Below are 20,109 nucleotides of genomic sequence, written 5' to 3'. Positions count from 1 at the left end.
TGAACAAAGAGAAATAAACTACCAAACAAGCATGCGAACACCAAATCGAGTTCATTCCATCGGCTCGACCACGCAGGCGGCAACGAAGACGCGACGGCGGCGTTCTCGACGCTTGTGGTCACTGGTCACATGATGAATCCCTTAAAAGGAAAACGCCGTGCGGCGGTGCAGACTCTCTTCAACTCTCAATTGCTTGTTTGTCAAGAGATTAAAATTCTGCTTAGGAGAGACTACCATACGTTCGATTTGATACAGGATCAGCTAATATATGGGTTTGTCCCATGAATACCAAGCGTGGGAGCTAATGTTGGCATACTTATATTCATTGCTTCGAGTATTAATATATCTACATTCCTGTACATACTTCTGCCGTACTCGCAGCAGCTAACTTCGATAAGCAAATTTGTGAGGAATACAATGCGATGTCTAAACCTTCAACCTCGACTCTTCAGTCTCCGTACGCCGGAGGTGGTACCCCCATCAACCTCGTGTTCTCCTCAGTCAACATCTCAATCCGGTTCTGCAGCTCCTGTATCTGTGTCATTTCGTTCGAGGGGTGCTCTATCTGGGCTATCAAACTATTAATCTCATCTAGTCGGCGTCTGGTTTCCGCTTGATTCTCGGAGGCAGACCGAGGTCGTGAAAGGATAGGCGATGAAGGAGACACATGTGAAGAGCCGGCAGTCGATGCGAATCCCACAACTGGCGTGCCTCCGCTTTGTCGTCGAGTCTTGAAATTCTTCTCGGTTGTGGAGGGCGTTGGAACAGACGGCTCAGCTTGGCGACCAGCAGATTGGTCTGGAGTGTCTTGAAAGAAAGTGAGCGTCGGAAAAAAGATAAATGCGGGACAGACATCGAACGAACAGGGAAACGGTTCAGACAAGCTTATCAAATTAGCCTTATGATGAGCTCGTTTTTTTCGTCGCCACCAAAACAGAGCGCCTGCTATTATCAGGAGTAAAGCAATAACACCGCCCACCGCCCCTCCAACAATGCCTTTAGAGTTGGTCGTTTTGGGTGGTGAATACGACAGGCTGGAACCAGAAGGCGAATTCGAGCTGGAAGAACTGGCACTACTTGAAGGTGATGGTGAGCTATCGCCGTCGGACACCTGGTCCGAATAGGTGAGGTAATCTAGCTTCAGCGACTGGTCACCAGTGACCTCTGTGATGTTCATGATAAGCGTGTGAATTCCAGAGCTGAGGATTGGAGAAGAAAAGAACATCGTGTTGGCTAAGTCATTACCAGAACGCGTGCTTGTTGTAGAGAAAGTAGTGGTTTTCCCTCCATCTACGCTGATATTAGCAGAGATGACTCCGACTATAGAATTCCTCTGAATCCCGAACACAGATATGTTCGTCCCTGTCAACAGCATTAAGCTGTAGGTACCTCAAATGCGATCTGAGCTGACCTGTAAACTGGAAAGAAAAAGAGTCCCCAACAATTGTGCTGTCCTTCGTAGAGTTTCCAAGCGGGTGGTTGTCGACATAAACCCTTGTGATATGCGCCAGGGTGCTCGTATTTGTCTGCCAGTCTCCAGTCCAGACAATGCTATCACTGGTGTCATCCACCAAGATGTCTTTATTTAGGACAGTTGTCTGATTGCCGACACCGATAAGGGCATAGTCCACGTCGATACTATCCATCTCTGTAAGAGTGATAGTATGATTGCCTTCTTCCAATGTTGGTGACATATACCACTGTATATACTCCGCCTGAGAGGGGTACGAAGCGACATAGGCGTCTCCTCCATCGATGGACACGGAGAAATTCTGTTTGTTTGCCGTGCCAGGAGTGTTACCAGTGAAAGCGATGGAAACACCTGTTAAAGTATTGAATACGCTTTATTTAGTCAAAGTAAGATGGGAGCACCTTCGAACGTAACTGAGAAGGATCCATATGTCGAGGTACTCGCGTTGCTATGCTTTGCCCAAGAGGAATAGTTTTGATACCACAGTTGTCCATTACTATGGGTCCAAAGAGAGCTGGGACTGAAGCCAGGCGAGAAGACCGCGTCGTCCAATAATATCAGATTGCCGGACATATGGTAGTGGGAGAGGGGAGGAACAGGGAAAGGGAGATGGAAATGGGGGTCAGCGTTAACATCATGATATAAACTGTATACATTCCTTCACGAGCCATCTCTAGGCAATTGAAACCATTCCAGATACATCATACGTTGAATTAAATCTATCCATCTTGCCTGATTTTGGGCAATACATCGCTTCGATGGATTGATGGATTGACCCGCTTGCGTGGATAAGGGACTCCGGGCCTAGCATCGGTGCGGTTATTAGAAGCGTTCGATGCAGGCACTCCTCTTCACAGAAACATGTATCCTTCCGGATCCCACCTAATTCCGCAGGGCTACATTTACGTTCCAGTTTCATGGACGGTCACCGCTTCCTTCGATGGCGCCTTGAAGTAAAAGTGGAGCTATGGCGACGAGGATGTCATTGTACTCCGTGATCTCCTAGCCGATACAGGTTTGAGTGTCCTGATAAGCGCCGATGGTGTAAAGTACCTTCTGCTTCACTTGTCTCTGCTTGCCAGCGATTCCATTTGCACGCGAGGTCGATACAGCTAGTCGTCTTGTAAGGATGACAGCGGGCCCTCTGGTTGTTCGGGCGTACCTCCTCCTCCGGATACCAGCTCATCGTGTAGCATTGGCAAGGCTTCTGGCGTCAAACTACGCATTGGGCCTAGAACACAGAAGACGCTGAGGGTGGATGAAACAACAGTGACTGTCTCAAGGGCATTTCGGATCTGCCGTTGATGTGGAAGGTCCTGTCCACCTGCCCTGATGCTACACTTCATGATATGCACGCCGATCGCAAACGCGAAGATTGAACCCATATGGACCCACGAAAGCGATCACCCATGGCCGTCGATCCGGGAAGGTAATTTCATTCAAAGGTTAGTTACATCACGTAGCTTACTACGAACGAAAGCGATAGAAGCAAGACGAACGACGCACGCATTATATACACTAACACGGTCGTCAACGACTGGTGTAAGGAAAGAGACGGAGACATACCACTATACTCTCAGCCAACTCATGGAAAGAACAGAATAAAGGTACATAGATAACACTATGACGCAAATCAGCTACATCCAAAGGTATTGCGTGATCCAACATACCGACGGATAGACATTCACCAACCCAGACAGAAGAAGGAACGGAAAAGATTACGATACACACACTGCCAACGTAAGGTGAGTTGAAGAGGTAGACGTACGCTATATACCTGCCGACCAGTCAGAACGATCCCGTACGAAGAATAGAAAGCTCACGAACGTCGCGTCAGTACTCCACAGCCTCATCATCATCAGCCTGCATGGGCTCTTCCTTCTCCTTCTCCCCTCCGTCATCCTTTTTACCCTCCAGCTCATCCGTATCCATTTTTGTTTCCACGTCACCCTCTTTTCTCCCCTCCCCATCCTCTTTCTTATCCTCCGTCCTCTTGTTGTCCGCGTCCTCTTCGTCTTCGTCCATAGGCTCACCTTGAGATTTCTTAGCTTCTTCGACCTTTAACCGCAGTGCCTTTATATCCTCGATGCCCTGTGCACGCTCAGCATGGAACGCCTGCCATTCTGCTTCAGCAGCGTCTTTTACGGCGGTACGACGCGCTGAAATGAATGCTTCCTGTGATGGCAGGAGGATAGCAGGAAGATAATATAGGGGTGGTGGGTGACTACGAGGTGGATTTGCAAGAGGGTTTGGGAAAGAAGGAGTCTGCTCCTCGTCTTGATCCTGGGGGATAACATCTGACGTGAGCAGGAAGTTCGCCAAAATGGGCAGACGACTCCTGCGATATTTCACGACAGAATCTCGCAGCTGTAGTTCCTCCTCTTTCCTGTTTGCTGTCAATTTGTCCTTGCGCGCGTCTTCGGCTTTACGCACAGTGTCGTTCTCCCGCCGCAGTTTGGACTGGAGCCGGGCTTCCAGTTTCATGCGTTTTTTTGCCTAATGTCCGGCATCGAGTGAGATTCGGTCAATAAATGAGATTCATTTTTACACACCGCCTCGCTTGCATTGCGCTCCTTATCTTCTCTCTCCGCCTTTTTGAGTGTGCCCACGAGCAATCCGAACATGCCCCGACGGGTGGGGGCTGCGAGACGAGGCCGGGCCTTCACTGTAGGTTCTGGTCTGAATGAAGAATGTTAAACAAGGCATAGACAGGCAACATATAAACACGTACTCTTCCGTCGACATGTTGAAAAGTAGGTGGTGGGAGAAGGTAGAGTGCTGTGGGAATTCGCTACCGTTTAGATGGAGTTAGCCGGTGCTGCCGGTTTCGGCCCGAAGCTTGGCCGACTAAAGAGAACTCACTATGAGAGCTATTTTCGGAATGGCATGTCATGTAAATTTAATTGCTCGAAAATGAAAACACATATCTATTTTCATACCTTCATAAGTAAACGAAAACCAGTTCCTCGGCCTTAACCTCGCAGGACTGCCGATTGATGGCCGGGCCTCCAAAAATTTTTTGTCATCAGCTCATGTCGGCATCATCGGCATCGACATCGTGGGAAAGTACCCGATCCGAAGGTTCTGACATCGACATTGACTCATGTTGGATTCATGCCTGCTCTAACACTACAAGGAATCATTCTGTCGCTTTAATCAGTGCACTGGGCATCCATACACTTGTACTGCAATCTTGGGTTTCTCCGTAATCTACGACTGAGTCCGAAGGAATCGCAATAGTTCTCAGTCCCCTTCAGCGAACTTCCTGTTGGCCCTAGATGATAATGTTCTTCTTTGGTTCTCCCTCATGATTATAGCCATCACGGTTTTTGCTTCAAGTGGTCTAAAAGTCTTGTCCATAGGAATACGAGCCGTGGTAGACTGTAGGCCACCGACGTAATTTTTCTGGACCGCTTGCGTTTCTGCGCCTTATGTCTTTTTTTGAATTCTGCATTCAATTAAACCGCGTCAAGTATGCCATCGGACGTAGAACTTCTCAGGCTCCTACTTCCTTCTCAATTTCAGTACCTCTGCTCGGTGTTTTGATACCTACTGCGGTTTCGGCATGTAATGTAGCATGTATGCCGTCGTCATCTGGACTTGATTTCTGCTGGTGTCCACAGACATAGATGTCTGCGAGTATCTCTGTGTGTAGTGATGCGTGATGCGACGTTTGTACTCTCATAGACATACTAATAGTGCCATGGATAAGTTCCTGAAGGCTATCCGTGCTCGTCCGCAGAATCTTCCTTCTCATCTTCCTATCATCCTTTTTACCCTTTTATTTCCGCGTTTCTGTGCCTGCCAGTGTTACAACTGTTAGCTGCACCCCATACTGGTGCTTCTGTTTCTCCATCTATCAGATTCTGTTCTGGTTTCTACGTGTTGCGTGCTCTTCTTCATCGTGATCGCGACGGTATCCTCTGAGACGATGCGCAGGCACTGGCACTGGACCCCTTGAACATGTACTGCATGTGAAACCTTGTTTTCTTCACTCTAAGCACATCTCGGTGCGCGGACTCGGAGAGTCGGAAGGCAATATCAGAAGAGTCGCAGCCTTTCCGGGTCCGATCGCAAGAGTTGATCACAAGTTGTAAATCACGGAGTACTAGGAAACACAGCAAGTCGGATCCAAGGAGCACCCTAGGCCTAATCCCTGGAGACAATGTGATATTGACCGGTTGGAAAGGCATTCGTTGTATTCTATTCGTGTGGTATCAAATGACAAAGATGGTGATAGCACGAACATCCGCGAAAAGCTGTACAGAACTTATAATCAATATCAACTTTGGTTCCTTGATATGGATCTCTTTGGAATCAGGTTGTCTGAGGGATCTGCATCTTCTCGCTCTCTAGCTCCAATGACCGCACCTTCAATGCTATGCCCCGAATCCCTCGTCCGATATAAGCGGGACAAATGATTGATCCATCGAAGTTATGCATCGCGCGCTCAATATCAGGCTAGATGAATTCGATATTTGACATCATCTGCCTAGAGGAATGGTTGTAGTTGCATAAAGATAGCTCACGAAGGAAAGCATGCAATATATATCATAGAGGTCCATTTATGGTACATAAGGTATAAAATAACTGGAGGCATTAGGTAGATAAATACATCAAAAACATGCATTGAAATAAAACCACGAAAGAAAGATTACTTGGGCCTGGACTATATGGAGAGAAACGATGAATTTGGGTGGCAGCGCGGAGTATGCGTGGGGCAGAGTAGAAAAGTTTAACCTTTCACATTGACGACACTGGTTGTGCGGCTCCTAGGAGAAATGGGACTTGCTGTACCGCTGACTGCCTCCAGCCTCTCCTCCAGCCCCATGCCGAGTCCCTCCCTGACCCACTCATCGAAACCAATGCTTTTGCCAGTGCCACTATCCATCAAGCTCGGCATATGCGGTGGTGTGGACGGTTCAGTGGTCAGCGAGGACAAAGGGACCGTATTTGTCGGATTCGAGGCAAGTAGGTCGCTGTAGGATAGAAACGATAACCGTTTCGCAGCTGTATTGGCTGATGGAGATGGTGAGGGGTCACGAGCAACAGCAGTGGGTGAAGGTGGGGTAATTGATGATGCAGGAAGGAGCATTGAGGTTCGTGGAGACGGGTTCTGGCTGACCAGCGGACTGGCGGTAGGACTAAGTACCTCCACGTCGGTCTCTCCTGGGTGCGAATCTGTTAGAATCGCTGCAGCAGAATCGAGGACGGAAGGAACAGAAAGCTCTGTGTTCTTGGCACGGGGTATTCGGTGAGGATTGGGGTGCACAGGCTGTGGAGGTGGTGCTGTAGGTTCGATGTCGCGCTCGAAAATAGCCGAATCCGACGACTGTACCGACGTGGGCGACGAGGGGATAGATGATGGTGACAGTGCACACGGCGACGGCGACAAACGGTGAGGAGAAGCCTTCACGTTGGGGGATGATGTAGGCATGGTGGTAATAGTTAAGAAGAAAATCCTGCCATCAATTTCTTCAAAAAGCTTTCGACAACCGGTTGCTGACGTCATGTCATGTGACCATTTGTCTGCGGGTCGGTCCGGAACCCGGATCGAAACCTTGCCCGAAACTTTGTACGTGTTCTGACTTTCTTTAGTTCTTGACGGTTGCAGTTAAAACACCGTTTTGTTGTGTTCCGAGGGGACGAATATCATCTCCTGACTGCTCAAAATGATGTTTGAATAATTCCGGTGCAATGTCGCAACCGGGAACAGCTTCTAGTTCCTTCTTCAAGAGCTTCTACCGGACCTCCAAAATTCCACGGTCTATAAAACTGTTACACTGTAGCTCACCTGACTTCATTCAACGGTACTTTCTATCTAGCCTTCACAGAATTTTCGTCCGTCTAAGTCCTCTTAAATGACTCCGGAAATATAATTCTTCATGCTTCTGCTTCCTTCTCTGTCCACGCCGCACCACTCTCCCAGGTACATGCATACCAGCATCCAATTGTAGCCACCTCGGATCTCCGTTTAATTACGCTCTGTCTCGTTCTGAGGTCTGGACCAGAGGCATATTCGCAATCTTCCGATAGAGTGTTGACTCTGCCGTACACGATTCCTGTGCCCTCCATATGCGCGCGATCCTCATGGAACATTTTTCAGTGCTACCGCAGAGCAGTTCGAAGCTTCTAACGATATCGCCGCTATCTCTTCCACCACGGTAAAGATCCGGTGACGCCTGTAGGCGATGATAGCAGATACTCCGGATACTTACTGCTGTGTATGACTTGATAACACCTTATTGAAACTCAGCGATTGCGGCTACAGACGCTGGGCTGACAGACTACGGATCTGTGCCTAGTTTGACTATCCTTCAAGCAGAAGAATATTCACGTCCAGTAGCCTACCGAGTTGCAACTTTGTAAGCCAAAAGGACAGCGGAGAGTGTTATCATTTTTGTCGCGACCGTGGCGCATCTGTCAATATATTTTCCTTCCATAACCATTTAGCTCAAAGTCGACATAAATTACTAGCATTACATTGATTTCCTGACCACCATATCGTTGAGCTGTTTGACACTCTGGTTGGCCACTGACACAGACCACAAACAGAATGAATACTTCGTAGATTGGACTCATGGCCGTCTTGCATAAGCCAAGGCTTGATCAAAGCAGTAGCCTGTGGGAATCTTTTCCCATTAGCTAACCGACACGCGCCATGCCGCTTTCGGCGCGGTGAGTTCCCGATCGCAAACACGTCTTCTACTTCGACCTATAGCACCAGTTTACTGCTATGGCGCCAAGGATAAAGCCGAAGGCTGCAACAAAGAAGGCTCCTCTGCTTCTTGAATCCCGACTGCAGCGTCTATTCACCTCTCTCTGTGCCCAGATTGACGGAGGACACTTTGTCAACGCGCTCAAGACTTGTGACAAAAGTATGTAGATTTTACAACGATTGGACTATGCTAACAAGAGTATTCCAGTATTGACTCTTGCTCCTGATGATCCCGATGCCCTACAGACCAAGCTGTTCCTTCTCCTTCAGACAGAGCGTTACGATGCAGCGCTTGACCTACCAGGATGCGATGGATTTGAGAAAGCCTATGCGCTGTATAGGATGCAGAAGGGGGATGAGGCACGAGAAGTGTTGAAGGAGGTAACAGGCGATGCTGAGAGAGGCGCGATGCATTTGGAGGCTCAGCTCGTACGTTCGCTTTCTTTTGTTTTCCTGTCTTCAGGCTCACCTATTCACCAAGAACTACCGAAATGGAGAATTCGCTACGGCAGTGGATCTATATACCGCCCTTCTCGACTCGGCTGACCCTGCATCCGAGGAGCATACCGACATCCTCACCAATCTCTCTGCAGCCCAACTGCACCTGGATTTCCTCCTTCAAGATACTGCCTCTTTCTCGCAACTACTTCCTCCCTCTATCGCGTCCTCACTAGAGAGCGGGCCGCCTCCAGCTATAGCGTCGTCGTCTATTGCCTCTACTGTCCACGTATCGACGACGCAGCCCATTCCAACGACAAAGAAAGTACGGACGTCGCGTGTTCCGAAGGGTATAACACCTGGTGTGTCTCCGGCACCAGACCCAGAGCGATGGCTGAAGAAGAGCGAGCGGTCCACATATCAGCAGAGCAAAAAGAAAGGGAGGGGCGGCGGGGGCGGCGGTGCGACCCAGGGATTGACAGAACCCGCTACTGGAGGGGGCGGTGGCAGCAGCAACAATGGGGGTGGAGCAGGAAAGAAGAAAGGGAAAAAGAAATAAGTCTGGTGGGACCGGGAAGGGTAAGTTCATCCACTGTCGAGCTAAAATGTTTTTTGATGTTGTTGTAGATATGGGTAGTCTTGCTCTGCGTATATAGAGAAAATGCTGCATACCTCCGAATTCGACTTCTTGAACTATATGACGGGTTGTGGAAGTTCAATATGGCCCGAGAGTCCTAAATTACGGCGTTCAAGCATGAGGACAAGGTACCCTATGATTCGACGATATTCTCAGACCAACGACGGATGGCGCAACCATGGTGGAAACGCTTGACTGCGTACCAGACCTACCCCGTCTCTTTCTTTGATTCGAACTGAGACAACTTTGGTAGCCTCGTGGTTAAGAACTCGGTATCGATGTCATGTAGCTTTCGCCGGCTATGACTTTTAACGACTTTGCTCCTCCATTGTCGATATTTCAGATCTAAATATCACAGATCGACTTCAAGTATGGAGTATCACAAGGCTGGGACAACCTCCAGAAAGGTGTACATGACCAAAGAATGAAGTTTATATGAGGCCTTGTACTCCTCATTTGTGCCATTTCGAAGCAACGAAGACCGCCCGACGTGCCGTTGATACATCTGGTGACCTCTGAAGCACGACTCTGAAGGAGAGGGTCGTCGTAAGTGGAGAAGGTATCAGTAATTGTAAGATATATATGACGCGTTTTTTTTTTGGTTAGGTGCGACAGTGTTCCGTTGATGCTAAATGTGACCATTGACGAAGTTCTGGCTCGATGGGCGATGGGGGCGTGTTGTATTGTTATAGCGGCCGTTGTAATATTACCTTCGCAACAGATTACTTTCTATATATGCCGTGAATAAGAAAGAGACGGAGTTGGTATATCACAATTATTCCAACTAGGACTGGGAAACTATGGTTCTATCACAACCATAAAGACTGCAAAAGCGACGACTAAAAAATGTTACAATCATGGCCGAAAACAAAATCAAGGATCTGGATTAAAATCGCTCTGTTGCGGTATCTCCTTAATCTTTCTTCTAGCCTCGTCTGTTAGGGTCACGGAGGTAACTTCTCATTGTAAGTCTTGGCCAATCGAGCAATCCTCGTATGTGGAGAGGGAGAAGAGCTGCACAGGCGATTATTATACATATAACCAACAGAAAGTGATAGGACATACATCTGTCAGTTGGGCGAGTAAATCTGCGTGCTCGGTGAGTTTATCTTGAAAAAAGACCATATCCTAGATGAAAAAAAGAAGAAGGGAATTAAGCATAAGGATGGTCAAATTAAAAAGACTCACCTCTTTCAACTCGCAGATTTCCTTGATCAAACCTTCGTCATTTGCTCAAGGACTTTTCAGTTGGAAACTCTCACCCGTTTCCTCTCGCGGAACTCCTAGTTGAATTCTCATCATTTGCTCAAGAACTGCCAAATTGAAACTCTCACCTGTCTTATCTCACAGATTTCCTTGTTCAATTCTCATCATTTGCTCAAGAACTGTCAAATTGGAAACTCTCACTTGTTTCATCTCATGTTGTTTCTTATTCAAATCGACATCATTTACTCAAGGAAGGAAGGAAGTAGGCTGGAAACTCACCTCTTTCAACTCATGTGTTTCCTTATTCAACCATCGTCATTTTCTCAAGCACGGTCAAACCGAAAACTCTCACCTCTTTCAACCCACGGACTTCCTTCCATAACAGCTTGTTCTCCTGGATGCACTGTCGTCATTTTCTCAAGCACGATCAAACCGAAAACTCTCACCTCTTTCAACCCACGAACTTCCTCCCATAGCAGTTTGTTCTCCTGAATGCATTGTCATTTTCTCGAGCATGGTCCAATCGAAATCCCTCACCTCTTTCAACCCACGAACTTCCTCCCATAACAGCTTGCTCTCCTGGATACATCGTCGTTTTCTCAAGCATGGTCAAATTGAAAAATCTCACCTTTTTCAACCCACGGACTTCCTTCCATAACAGCTTATTCTCCTGGACGCATCGTCATTTTCTTAATCACGATCAAACCGAAAACTCTCACCTCTTTCAATTCCTCCCATAACAGCTTGGTCTCCTGGATGCAAAAAGGAGAAGGATTACACGAACTCAAGCGCTCAAGAACACTCAAAAGTCTCACATTTTCCAATGCTGATATTGCCTTGTCGCAGCTTGTTGCAGCCTGACAATAAAGTTAACGGAATGGAAAGCTGGTAGGAATCATTGAAATTGTGTACCGACTTTTGTCAAGTTCATCTGAAGTTGCTAGAGACCGAAATGGGCTGAGTATGAGAAAGAAAGTATCAGAAACCTACTTGCCTTCAGGATCCTTTCTTCCATGCTCTTAATGAACCGAAATGAGTATAGTAGTAGAAGGCTCAAGCTGAAGACTCACACTCAGTATTTTGTCAAGATCTGGTGTGATCTGCTCGGCATCCACAGTAGTATCTGTTAGAGGATAAGCAATGATTGGGAAATCGCACAAGCATCTAACACTCACCCGCGACAAGTTGTTTAATTGAAAATGTTGACTTGGGTCTTTCATAACCTTGTTGGGCTTCTAATACGTATGAGAAATTGAAAATCGAAGCCTGGATGCATACTTGTGCTATCTCGGGCAGGGCGGCGCTCGATGAAGACCCTGATGGACATTCCTTGCTCATCATACTCTAGGTATTTCGGGGCTGCGCCCTCGTCATCTGCTAGATGCGCTCTTAATACTTCGAATCAAAATCCTGAGGATGACCCACCAGAGAGTATAGGGTACATATTCGTCGAGGTAGCGTCTGGGTTTTGGCAGGCTTAGCACAGAGTTTGGAACCGGCTGTAGTTTCAGACGAGAAGGCTCTACTAACCGAGTGCTCTGTGAGGTAGACCTGGACAGTACGACTTCATGTAGGAAATGGGACTACAGGTAAAGGTACTGGAAGAGCAGAGGTAGGGGTAGAACCAAGGATCGGACTCGGACTTCATGGCGGCCTAAACACAATCGGCGCTGATTTCCCTTTTTGGAAGCAGCGGGATTTCTAACCTCTTTTACGTTGTCGTCTCCTCTATCAACGTTTGCGACAAGAGTATGTAGATTCTGTAGTCCTTAAACAAACTTTACTGACAAGTTTATTCTAGTATTGACTCTTGCTCCTGCCGATCCCGACGCTCAACAGGCGAACTTGTTCCTTCTCCTTCAGACGAAATGTTACGATGCAACGATTGACTTACCGAGTTGCAATTAATTTGAGACGGCCCATACGTTGTATAGGATGCAGAAGGGTGATGCATTGATGAGTCACGAGAAGTGTTGAAGGCAGTAACGGGTGATGCTGAGAGAGGCGCAATGCATTTGGATCAACGCTCAGCTCGTACGTTCTTTTTTTGCCTTCCTATCTTTGCGCTCACCTATTCATCAAGAACTATCGCAGCGGAGGATTTACTACCACAATGGATCTATATATCGCCCTTCTCAACTCGCATCTGAGGAGCATACGGACGTCCTCACTAATCTCTCTGCAGCCCAATTACGCCTGAATTTCCTGCAGTACATTGCTCCTTCTATCGTGTCTCTCTAAAGAGTCCACCGCCTCCAGGCATACCATCATCGACTGTCGCTACTACTGTCCACACGTTGACGACAAAGAATTCCTCCCGTGCCCGAAGTGTAACACTCCGGCACCCGGAACGACTGTTGAAGAAGAGCGAGCGGCCTACATATCAGCAAAGCGGAAAGAAAGGAGGGGCGGCGATGGTGCAACCCAAGGATTGACAGATCACGCTGCTGGGGGAGGCGGCGGCAGCAGTAGAAGTGGAGGTGGAGCAAGAGATAAGTCTGGGACTGGGAAGGGTGAGCTTCATCCTCTCTTGAGTTAAAATATGTTTTGACGCTTGTTGCAGATATGTGTTTTCTGGTTAGTTCCATAGCGCATATATTGAGAAAATACTACATACATCCGAATTCGACTTCTTGAACCGAACGGCGGGTTGTGAGCTCAGTACGGTCCGGGTAACCGTTTCCAAAATAAACACGAGGGCAAAGCTCGAGAAGCACCCCACCGATGACACGAGACTCCACTTATCGATTCTGACCAACAACCATCTCATGCGATGGCCCAACCTTGGTGGAAAAGCTCGACGGTGTACCAGATCTACCCTGTTTCTTTCTTCGACTCGAACGGAGATGGTTTCGGTGACCTGAATGGGATTGCAGCCAAATTAGATTATCTCAAAGAACTCGGTGTCGATATACTGTGGCTTTCGCCGATTTACAAGTCGCCTCTAGCGGATATGGGTTATGATATGTAAAGGCATCTGAGTACTCTGGTCCACTCCTTATTACTCACTGTTGAGATCGCAGATCGGATTATCGCGACATTGACCCCAAGTATGGCACATTACAAGACTGGGACAATCTCTTGAAAGGCGTACATGACCGCGGAATGAAACTAATGTAAGGAGTTGTTTTCCTACCAAGCTTGGTACGCTCAGACTACTCATTAGGATGGACTTGGTCGTCAATCACACCTCGGATGAGGTTCGCGTTACCGATGCATTTGAGGTTCTACTTTCCTTGACGATTCCCTCCAGCACGAATGGTTCGTCCAATCTCGAAGCAGCAAAGACGACCCCAAACGGGACTGGTACATCTGGCGTCCTCCGAAATACGACTCTGAAGGGAACCGTCGTCCGCCTAATAACTGGAGATCTGTTTTTGAAGGTAATTGTAAATTGTATATGCGGCGTTTTTTCACTGAACGCTACAGGTTCGGCATGGGATTATGACCCTGCCACGGACGAATACTATCTTCATCTGTATATTTCGAAACAGCCTGATCTCAATTGGGCCAACCCTGCTGTACGTGAAGCTGTATATGACTTGATGAGGTTCTGGCTTGATCGTGGGTGTGATGGTTTCAGGGTAAAGTTCCTTGATGTTTTCACATACTCCGGTATCTCATCCAAGTGTCGTGAAGATGGATGTGATCAACATCATCTCCAAAGTCGATGGTCTCCCCGATGCGCCTGTTCTGGACGCCAATGAAACCTTCCAGCCAGCCGGTGTGCATTTTGCTAATGGGTAGAGTTGTTATCTATATGTATGGTGTTCATGCCCAGGCTAAATCTGTTGCAGCCCGCGTGTTCATGAGTACCTGAAAGAAATGAGGGACAAAGTTCTGTCACGTTTGTATCGCAGCTTAATTCCCATGCCGATTTACAACTGAACGATGTTAGAATACGACGTTATCACGGTTGGCGAGACGCCTTTCACAGATTCGATGGATGCATTGGCGCTGTATGTTTTACCGGACCACAAAGAATTGAATATGGTCTTCCACTTCGAACTCATGGAGCTAGACACTCCAAAGACCGTGAAGGACTGGAGTCCTTTGATGCACCGACAATGGAAACTGTCCGAATTGAAGGATATCATTAGCAGGTGGCAAGTTTTCAAGAGCGATGACGGATTTTGGAACGCGTGAGTCGCTCTTCCGTTTATCTGTATCTATCTTATGCACTTCCTAGTATCTTTATTGAGAATCACGACCATCCGCGCGCCGTCTCCAGATTTGGGAACGACACGACAGACGAGCTACGCGCTCTCTCAGCCAAGATGTTGGCTATTCTGGAAGTGACTCAGAAGGGCACGCTGTACATCTATCAAGGGCAAGAATTGGGTATGAAGAATTTCCCGTCAAGCTGGAAGCTCGAGGAATACAAGGATGTCGCTTCGCAGAATTATTGGAATAGGTAGGTCTTTGTGGATGGGTTAGAACTAGACTAATGTCCCGTACCATAGAGTCCTGGAGCGGCGCATCCGTGAGACAGGTAAACAAGCTAATGAGATCGACATGGAAGACGTCTTTGAGGGTTTCCGAAGAAAAGCACGCGATCACGCCCGTGTACCGATGCAGGTAGGTATTGTTCGCTCTCTCAAGTCTGAATATGTCTGACAGAATCTTCAGTGGGATTCGTCTACGAATGCGGGATTTAGCAGTGGCGTACCATGGATGCGTGTAAATGAAGATTACAAGACATGGAACGCCTCGCGTCAGCTTGACGACGAGGGTAGCGTGTTATCATTCTATAAACGCGCTCTTCAGGTCCGCAAACAGTACCCCGTTCTAGTAGGTTGCTGTAGTATGCCTAAATGCAACAAACACTGACGCAGTGCAGATTTTTGGCGAGTACGAGCTCCTCATCCCAGAACACGAGCAGGTCTTTGCGTACAGAAGGTCATTAGCAGAGTCAGGGGTACAGGCGCTGGTGTTACTTAACTTTAGCGACAAGATGGTGCAGTTCGACTTGCCTGTGGAGAAGGGGCCCGACAATATGAAGCTGGTGCTGGGGAACTATGATGAGTCCGAGATCGATAATTTCACGCTTAGGTCGTATGAAGGTAGAGTCTATGTGTCGTCCTGAATCTACATCGTATACAGGTGGAACGCGTCGATATGGAGGAGGCTACTTTAAAGCTTTGAATGTTTTTTTATCTCGCCTTCGAGCAGTAAGAAATTCACCCTGCTTTGTATTCGCTTCTTATGTATTTGAGGGCCGGCTGTGTTATCCCTGTTAGGAAAAGGACTTGCCATAAATGACAGCCTATCCCACGCCCGCTTCCTTTTAACACGACGTTCGGCGTCAAACGTCCAAACTCAATCTTTCCTTCGACCATGGCTATCGAGAATCCAAATCCTCTCCAAACGACTCCCTCAACTGACTATGAAATACGTTTCCCTCCCTTCCCACAACCCCCGGAAGGTGTCAAAATTGTACCTTTCAAGGACTATAAGGAGGTCGGAATCTTGAAGGAAACGGCTGATCGCGTTGAGAGAGACGGCCTGCAGATTCCTACGGTTGCGTTGAGATCGGTGCACTCTACTGATGTGTGCAAGACCAATGCCCAAAATACCGGGAGGGACACCAGGAAGTCTCATTCGAGGGCGGCGGGAGGAAAGCGAGAGTGGTGGAACGATTGGGAAGATATGGAGAGACAGCTCCATCCAGACGGCTATGATGAGTATGTGATCTTTTCTCTTCTTTTTCGCGTCTTCTTCGCCACTGCGATGGCGTATTTGACTCTCGTATTGCAATAGGCGCCGGTCACCCCAAGATCGTCTTCATCAAGCGGCCAGCGATTTTCGTGCGCGTCGTCCCTTCCCTCAAAAAGTGAATGAAATATGGGATCAGGTATGTATCTGTATTGTTTCCGCCTATGTCGGCCGCGTTTCTTACGTTAATGATTGTAGATCCAGTTGTACCTTGGATTATTACCGAGCACCCCGGTATGGCACAAAACGGATCCTAACAAGCCCTCGAAAGACGAAGAAGAAGAAGATGACGGTGACATTTCTGATGAAGGGATGCCCAAGATCGACAAGGTCGAGATGGCCCAAAACGCGAGCGGACAAAAAAAGAAGTCGCGTCCCAGGCCTCCCTACGAAAACTATGGGGAAGAACCTCACCAGGTTGAAAATGACGAACAAATTCAAGAACTACTCGCAGCGTCCAAGGACGCGAAGAACGATAAACTCTTGGATTTCTTCGAGAATCCGGCAAAGAATATCACCATCTTTCTGTCGTATTACATGATCAACCAAGGGTTTCATTTGTATGTTTCTACGCTCTCTCATTTCCGCTTATAATCTAATTGATCGTTTACAGTGATGATGATAAACTGATCAATTTCCCGCGCGTGCTCGGTTTCTTTGTCAAATACCTTATCGTCAATAACGTTTGGCCCGAGTGTAAGGCTAGCCTGGAGCGCTCTCAAGGCATCATCGATATCGCTTGCCAAGAGCTCATCAGCACCTCCAGAATCTCCAAAGCCCTTCCTGATGTTCTCAATTATGCCTTCCGAGATCATTGGAACATCAACCCCGATGTTTTCTATGGCGGCCCTCCTCCCAACGACGATTCAGACTCAGGGGAACCTGATGCGAAACGCCAGAAGGTTGATCCCGAGGCGGCGGAAGAGTTCAAGCAGACATTGAAGGACTCCAATCTTGATTTCATTGAGCCTGAGGATGCGGATGCCCTCATGGAGGAGGCAATTGCCGCCGAGGAAAGTGGTGCGTGGGGATCCGATAATAAATGGGGTGTCGATGACGATGCCGCACCGGCGCCCCAAGGTGGTTGGGACGATTCTCCTGTGCAGGACTGGAGCATCCTGACAAAGCGACCCGGGCTGGTGGAACTTTTCGGACCTACCGCCCTTCCTGTCACGCACACCACTGGTATTGTCGAGCAGTCGATGCGACGAATAGCGGATATCATCCCTCCACCAAAGGATGCTGCGAAGTTGCCTCACGCGAAGGACCCCAGCGCTGAAGCGGTGGAAGTGGAGCTGGAGCGTAGGTTCACCAAGGTGGTGTTGTCGCCCTGGCTCGGTAGCAAGACTGGAAATGATGAGCCTACGATTCCGTCTGTCTCAAAGGGGACGGTGCTCGGTAAAGACGACATCGAGCCCGACGTGCCTCCCTCTGGGCTGAAGCCTCATAACCCGTGGAAAGACAATATCACGATTTTTGTCGGCGAGGATGCCGCAAAGGACCTTCGAATGGGGATGGGTCTAGGTGGATCGTGGATTCAGATGGCTCGTCAGCAAGACTTCGAGAGTCAGGATGATAAGAAGAAGAAGAAAAAGAAGGGCAAGAAGAGCGACGAGAGGTTCTGGTATATGTGTTCGCTGATGACGGTATTGACGAGTTATCATCTCGCGCCGGGAGAGGTACAGGCCCATGTACCTGACCTGTAGGTGCTTTTTCTGCTTTTGTCTTGGTGCTTGCTATTGCTCTCAATTGAACGTGCTCAACGAAACCTATAACCTGTATTCATACTGTCCTCGCTTTTTTTTCTCAGTTCGAAATATCTCTCCATTTTGACCAAATACAAATCTGCCTGTACTTCATTGATATGCGCTGTATGTAATGTATAAAATATAGTTCTCTCCACCGCAACGAAATATACCGACATTTGCTATATATAAAAACATGAAGTGGTATCATACAAATCATTCAAAACCTATACAAACCTCAGGCTCGGGTCCACTAGCTCGAACAATCACCGGGATTGTATGCGTTCGATGGATAACAAGCTTTGGTGTTGATAGATGGGCAAAGTGTACTGGAAAACGTTTGACTGCCGACTTGACCAATCTTCTCCTAGACCTGGCGAAGGTAGCGGACTAAAGATGGGGGAAGAAAGATGTCTATAGGACGGAGTCTCGATATGTTTCTTCGTATCTCGACGAGAAGGAAAACAGAACATCCATGCTCGGATGATATCCTTCAGAAGAGAAAGCTTAGTATCATGTAGCATGCTCAATCCGAAAGAACAAGTACCTTCTGTGTGCCAAACGACAGGGCAGCCAAAATTGGCACTGGGAACAGCAATGAATATGAGCAAGTACAACAGAACAGCGTGCGAGCATACATGATGCCAGGAGGATATTCCAGGTGGCGTTGGATTCCATCTGGTGTGCAGCTACAAACGACGCCAGTCTACACCGTGACGAGAGATAACGTCAACCGCAAGAATCTCCACTCCGTTGAAGATGCACGTACCCTAACGCGGCTAGCGGGACCGATGTGAAGCAAAAGATGCGAATTATCATCGAGAGGGATATCCGTCCGCTGCGGCTGTCACTAGCTTTATCGACACAATACCGTCGGAAGATGGTCCAATGGCGATATAGTAAGTGAGCCATCAGTACTGTCGGTAATGGCAATTGTCCGTAAGTTTGAGGTTACTGGGCATAAGAAATAAGCAACTACCTTCGAGGAGAATGCAAGAGGCAGCCAAGGGGAACGTTACACATAGCGTAACTGCAAGTCTATGTCGATTAACGTTTGCGCGAAGAATGGGAATTGAGAAAGACCGACTGTGCTCCGGTGTTGCTATGACAGTACATATCAGTTGATTCTCGGGAAATTTGCGTGGGATCGTTGATGAGCTGCCCGTGTAGACATGAGCAAGGAAATGAATATGCCGCTCATGATCGCTTTACTCACAAATGCCGTGGTCATGATCATCAAGACCCAAAGCACCCAAGGCGTCAGGACCATCTGTTCGATCATTCATGAGTGATGCTCGTGAATGTCCGGAGCGCAGTACTTGCCGAATCACGATAGGCGGAGGAGACGTCTGATCCTCTGAAGATTGTGTTGCGAAGCTCTAAGTACATCTGAATTGTGGCGTCACCGCGTGCATATCCTCGATCTCAAACAGACTCACGTCTAGAATGAAGTAGAACCCCGTGCTCGCAACTCTGAATGTACATGCGTGAATTAGCACAGAAACAAATTGAAAGGGCCAAGACTTACAGCGGAGGCACAGAGTACACCAATAATGTTTGGAAAAGACAAGTCCCAAAGTGAGGTTCGTCGCCACCAGATTGATTGCCCACAAGGCATAGGTACGAGAACGCGAACATCATCCAAGATATGATCAGACTGAACCATGTCCGTCTTCGCTTGATTTTCTTGGAAAAGGCAGCGGGGAGTAGTACAGCCAGGAGGAAGAAGAACCCAAGGAAAGATAAGATATCATAGATGAGCACGGCGAGGCCAGGGGAATCAGAGTCCCAGTCATTGGCATCTATGATAATATTGAGCTGGTAATTTTCTGCCTAGATAGAAAGGCGCGTACCTCTGGTCATCCAAGTCATCGTCGCTGTATGAGGTGGTCGGACTCGGAGCTTCTTATTGAATATAAATTCTCTCCCACACCTCCACAACCCGGCTTCCGAATATCATGCAGGGATTATTACATACCACTGCACCGCCTAATCTTCCACTTCCCGTCTCACCCGGCAGGAAGGCTGTGGTGTATGGAATGTTAGAACACTACTTCGGTAAAAAGTACGAAGCCTATAGCCGCCATTGATGCATCCTAGCTGGCGCTTTGATCCACAAAACCGAGGTTCTTACATCAATTTGAAGACAACAGCGCTCAAGTTCGGTACTTCTGGCATA

The 20,109-nt window shown here is 47.9% G+C and overlaps 8 protein-coding genes across 8 annotated transcripts; 3 read left to right on the top strand and 5 right to left on the bottom strand.

The window, feature by feature from the left end:
• Positions 1-448: 448 nt before the first annotated feature.
• EV420DRAFT_1649011 (uncharacterized protein) lies at positions 449-2,044 on the bottom strand (the record flags this gene model as incomplete). Its single annotated transcript, XM_060478241.1, has 3 exons — positions 449-1,362; positions 1,412-1,822; positions 1,873-2,044. The coding sequence occupies 3 exons, from the start codon at positions 2,042-2,044 to the stop codon at positions 449-451; spliced, it is 1,497 nt and encodes a 498-aa protein (XP_060324866.1).
• A 1,260-nt stretch (positions 2,045-3,304) lies between these two features.
• On the bottom strand, positions 3,305-4,095 carry EV420DRAFT_1622819 (uncharacterized protein; the record flags this gene model as incomplete). The annotated part of the gene is made up of 2 exons (XM_060475859.1): positions 3,305-3,967; positions 4,024-4,095. 2 exons carry the CDS (start codon positions 4,093-4,095, stop codon positions 3,305-3,307), a joined length of 735 nt encoding a protein of 244 aa, XP_060324865.1.
• Positions 4,096-5,760: 1,665 nt separating this feature from the next.
• On the bottom strand, positions 5,761-7,078 carry EV420DRAFT_1013577 (uncharacterized protein). Its single transcript, XM_060465319.1, has 2 exons — positions 6,353-7,078; positions 5,761-6,278 (listed from the first exon to the last, which is right to left on the bottom strand). The coding sequence occupies exons 1-2, from the start codon at positions 6,981-6,983 to the stop codon at positions 6,244-6,246; spliced, it is 666 nt and encodes a 221-aa protein (XP_060324864.1). The 5' UTR covers positions 6,984-7,078; the 3' UTR covers positions 5,761-6,243.
• A 1,129-nt stretch (positions 7,079-8,207) lies between these two features.
• Positions 8,208-9,186, top strand: EV420DRAFT_1277752 (uncharacterized protein; the record flags this gene model as incomplete). Its single annotated transcript, XM_060468044.1, has 3 exons — positions 8,208-8,349; positions 8,398-8,618; positions 8,671-9,186. The coding sequence occupies 3 exons, from the start codon at positions 8,208-8,210 to the stop codon at positions 9,184-9,186; spliced, it is 879 nt and encodes a 292-aa protein (XP_060324863.1).
• A 782-nt stretch (positions 9,187-9,968) lies between these two features.
• Positions 9,969-11,528, bottom strand: EV420DRAFT_1013529 (uncharacterized protein). Its single transcript, XM_060465318.1, has 15 exons — positions 11,465-11,528; positions 11,387-11,410; positions 11,286-11,327; positions 11,190-11,222; positions 11,099-11,140; positions 11,008-11,049; positions 10,917-10,958; positions 10,823-10,864; positions 10,750-10,770; positions 10,672-10,692; positions 10,599-10,619; positions 10,527-10,547; positions 10,453-10,473; positions 10,330-10,392; positions 9,969-10,278 (listed from the first exon to the last, which is right to left on the bottom strand). The coding sequence occupies exons 1-15, from the start codon at positions 11,483-11,485 to the stop codon at positions 10,225-10,227; spliced, it is 510 nt and encodes a 169-aa protein (XP_060324862.1). The 5' UTR covers positions 11,486-11,528; the 3' UTR covers positions 9,969-10,224.
• Positions 11,529-13,178: 1,650 nt separating this feature from the next.
• EV420DRAFT_1013244 (glycoside hydrolase family 13 protein) lies at positions 13,179-15,713 on the top strand. The gene is made up of 12 exons (XM_060465317.1): positions 13,179-13,437; positions 13,494-13,586; positions 13,637-13,670; positions 13,724-13,853; positions 13,900-14,054; positions 14,110-14,213; positions 14,268-14,317; positions 14,369-14,612; positions 14,660-14,884; positions 14,934-15,048; positions 15,100-15,261; positions 15,311-15,713. Exons 1-12 carry the CDS (start codon positions 13,244-13,246, stop codon positions 15,554-15,556), a joined length of 1,752 nt encoding a protein of 583 aa, XP_060324861.1. The 5' UTR covers positions 13,179-13,243; the 3' UTR covers positions 15,557-15,713.
• A 94-nt stretch (positions 15,714-15,807) lies between these two features.
• EV420DRAFT_1723138 (uncharacterized protein) lies at positions 15,808-18,066 on the top strand (the record flags this gene model as incomplete). Its single annotated transcript, XM_060479788.1, has 4 exons — positions 15,808-16,154; positions 16,231-16,324; positions 16,384-16,745; positions 16,799-18,066. The coding sequence occupies 4 exons, from the start codon at positions 15,808-15,810 to the stop codon at positions 17,889-17,891; spliced, it is 1,896 nt and encodes a 631-aa protein (XP_060324860.1). The 3' UTR covers positions 17,892-18,066.
• Positions 18,017-19,990, bottom strand: EV420DRAFT_1013207 (uncharacterized protein). The gene is made up of 12 exons (XM_060465316.1): positions 19,784-19,990; positions 19,459-19,732; positions 19,370-19,403; positions 19,254-19,319; positions 19,147-19,200; positions 19,018-19,088; positions 18,910-18,968; positions 18,700-18,847; positions 18,569-18,636; positions 18,478-18,515; positions 18,168-18,421; positions 18,017-18,112 (listed from the first exon to the last, which is right to left on the bottom strand). The coding sequence occupies exons 1-11, from the start codon at positions 19,800-19,802 to the stop codon at positions 18,197-18,199; spliced, it is 1,056 nt and encodes a 351-aa protein (XP_060324859.1). The 5' UTR covers positions 19,803-19,990; the 3' UTR covers positions 18,017-18,112; positions 18,168-18,196.
• Positions 19,991-20,109: the final 119 nt, after the last annotated feature.

The sequence above is a fragment of the Desarmillaria tabescens genome (genome assembly GCF_030435595.1).
Source record: "Desarmillaria tabescens strain CCBAS 213 chromosome Unknown EV420scaffold_56, whole genome shotgun sequence".
In the NCBI taxonomy this organism is placed as follows: Eukaryota; Fungi; Basidiomycota; class Agaricomycetes; order Agaricales; family Physalacriaceae; genus Desarmillaria; species Desarmillaria tabescens.
Note: the sequence above shows the minus strand (reverse complement) of the source record. Positions and strands in the feature narration are given on the sequence as shown.

What these genes read in the sequence shown, in the direction of transcription:
- EV420DRAFT_1013244 (XM_060465317.1), top strand. Translation starts at nt 13,244, where the DNA reads ATGGCCCAACCTTGGTGGAAAAGCTCGACGGTGTACCAGATCTACCCT. An exon ending in GAGGGACAAAGTTCTGTCAC is followed by an intron (nt 14,318 to 14,368) that starts GTTTGTATCGCA and finishes GAACGATGTTAG; the next exon opens with AATACGACGTTATCACGGTT. An exon ending in ACGCCCGTGTACCGATGCAG is followed by an intron (nt 15,049 to 15,099) that starts GTAGGTATTGTT and finishes CAGAATCTTCAG; the next exon opens with TGGGATTCGTCTACGAATGC.
- EV420DRAFT_1013207 (XM_060465316.1), bottom strand. An exon ending in GTCCCGCTAGCCGCGTTAGG is followed by an intron (nt 18,637 to 18,699) that starts GTACGTGCATCT and finishes GTCACGGTGTAG; the next exon opens with ACTGGCGTCGTTTGTAGCTG. An exon ending in TGTCGTTTGGCACACAGAAG is followed by an intron (nt 18,422 to 18,477) that starts GTACTTGTTCTT and finishes TCTCTTCTGAAG; the next exon opens with GATATCATCCGAGCATGGAT.
- EV420DRAFT_1013529 (XM_060465318.1), bottom strand. Translation starts at nt 11,485, where the DNA reads ATGGAAGAAAGGATCCTGAAG. An exon ending in AAGTTCGTGGGTTGAAAGAG is followed by an intron (nt 10,959 to 11,007) that starts GTGAGGGATTTC and finishes CAATGCATTCAG; the next exon opens with GAGAACAAACTGCTATGGGA. An exon ending in AAGTCCGTGGGTTGAAAGAG is followed by an intron (nt 10,771 to 10,822) that starts GTGAGAGTTTTC and finishes TGGTTGAATAAG; the next exon opens with GAAACACATGAGTTGAAAGA.
- EV420DRAFT_1013577 (XM_060465319.1), bottom strand. Translation starts at nt 6,983, where the DNA reads ATGACGTCAGCAACCGGTTGTCGAAAGCTTTTTGAAGAAATTGATGGC. An exon ending in GCCGAGCTTGATGGATAGTG is followed by an intron (nt 6,279 to 6,352) that starts GCACTGGCAAAA and finishes GAGAGGCTGGAG; the next exon opens with GCAGTCAGCGGTACAGCAAG.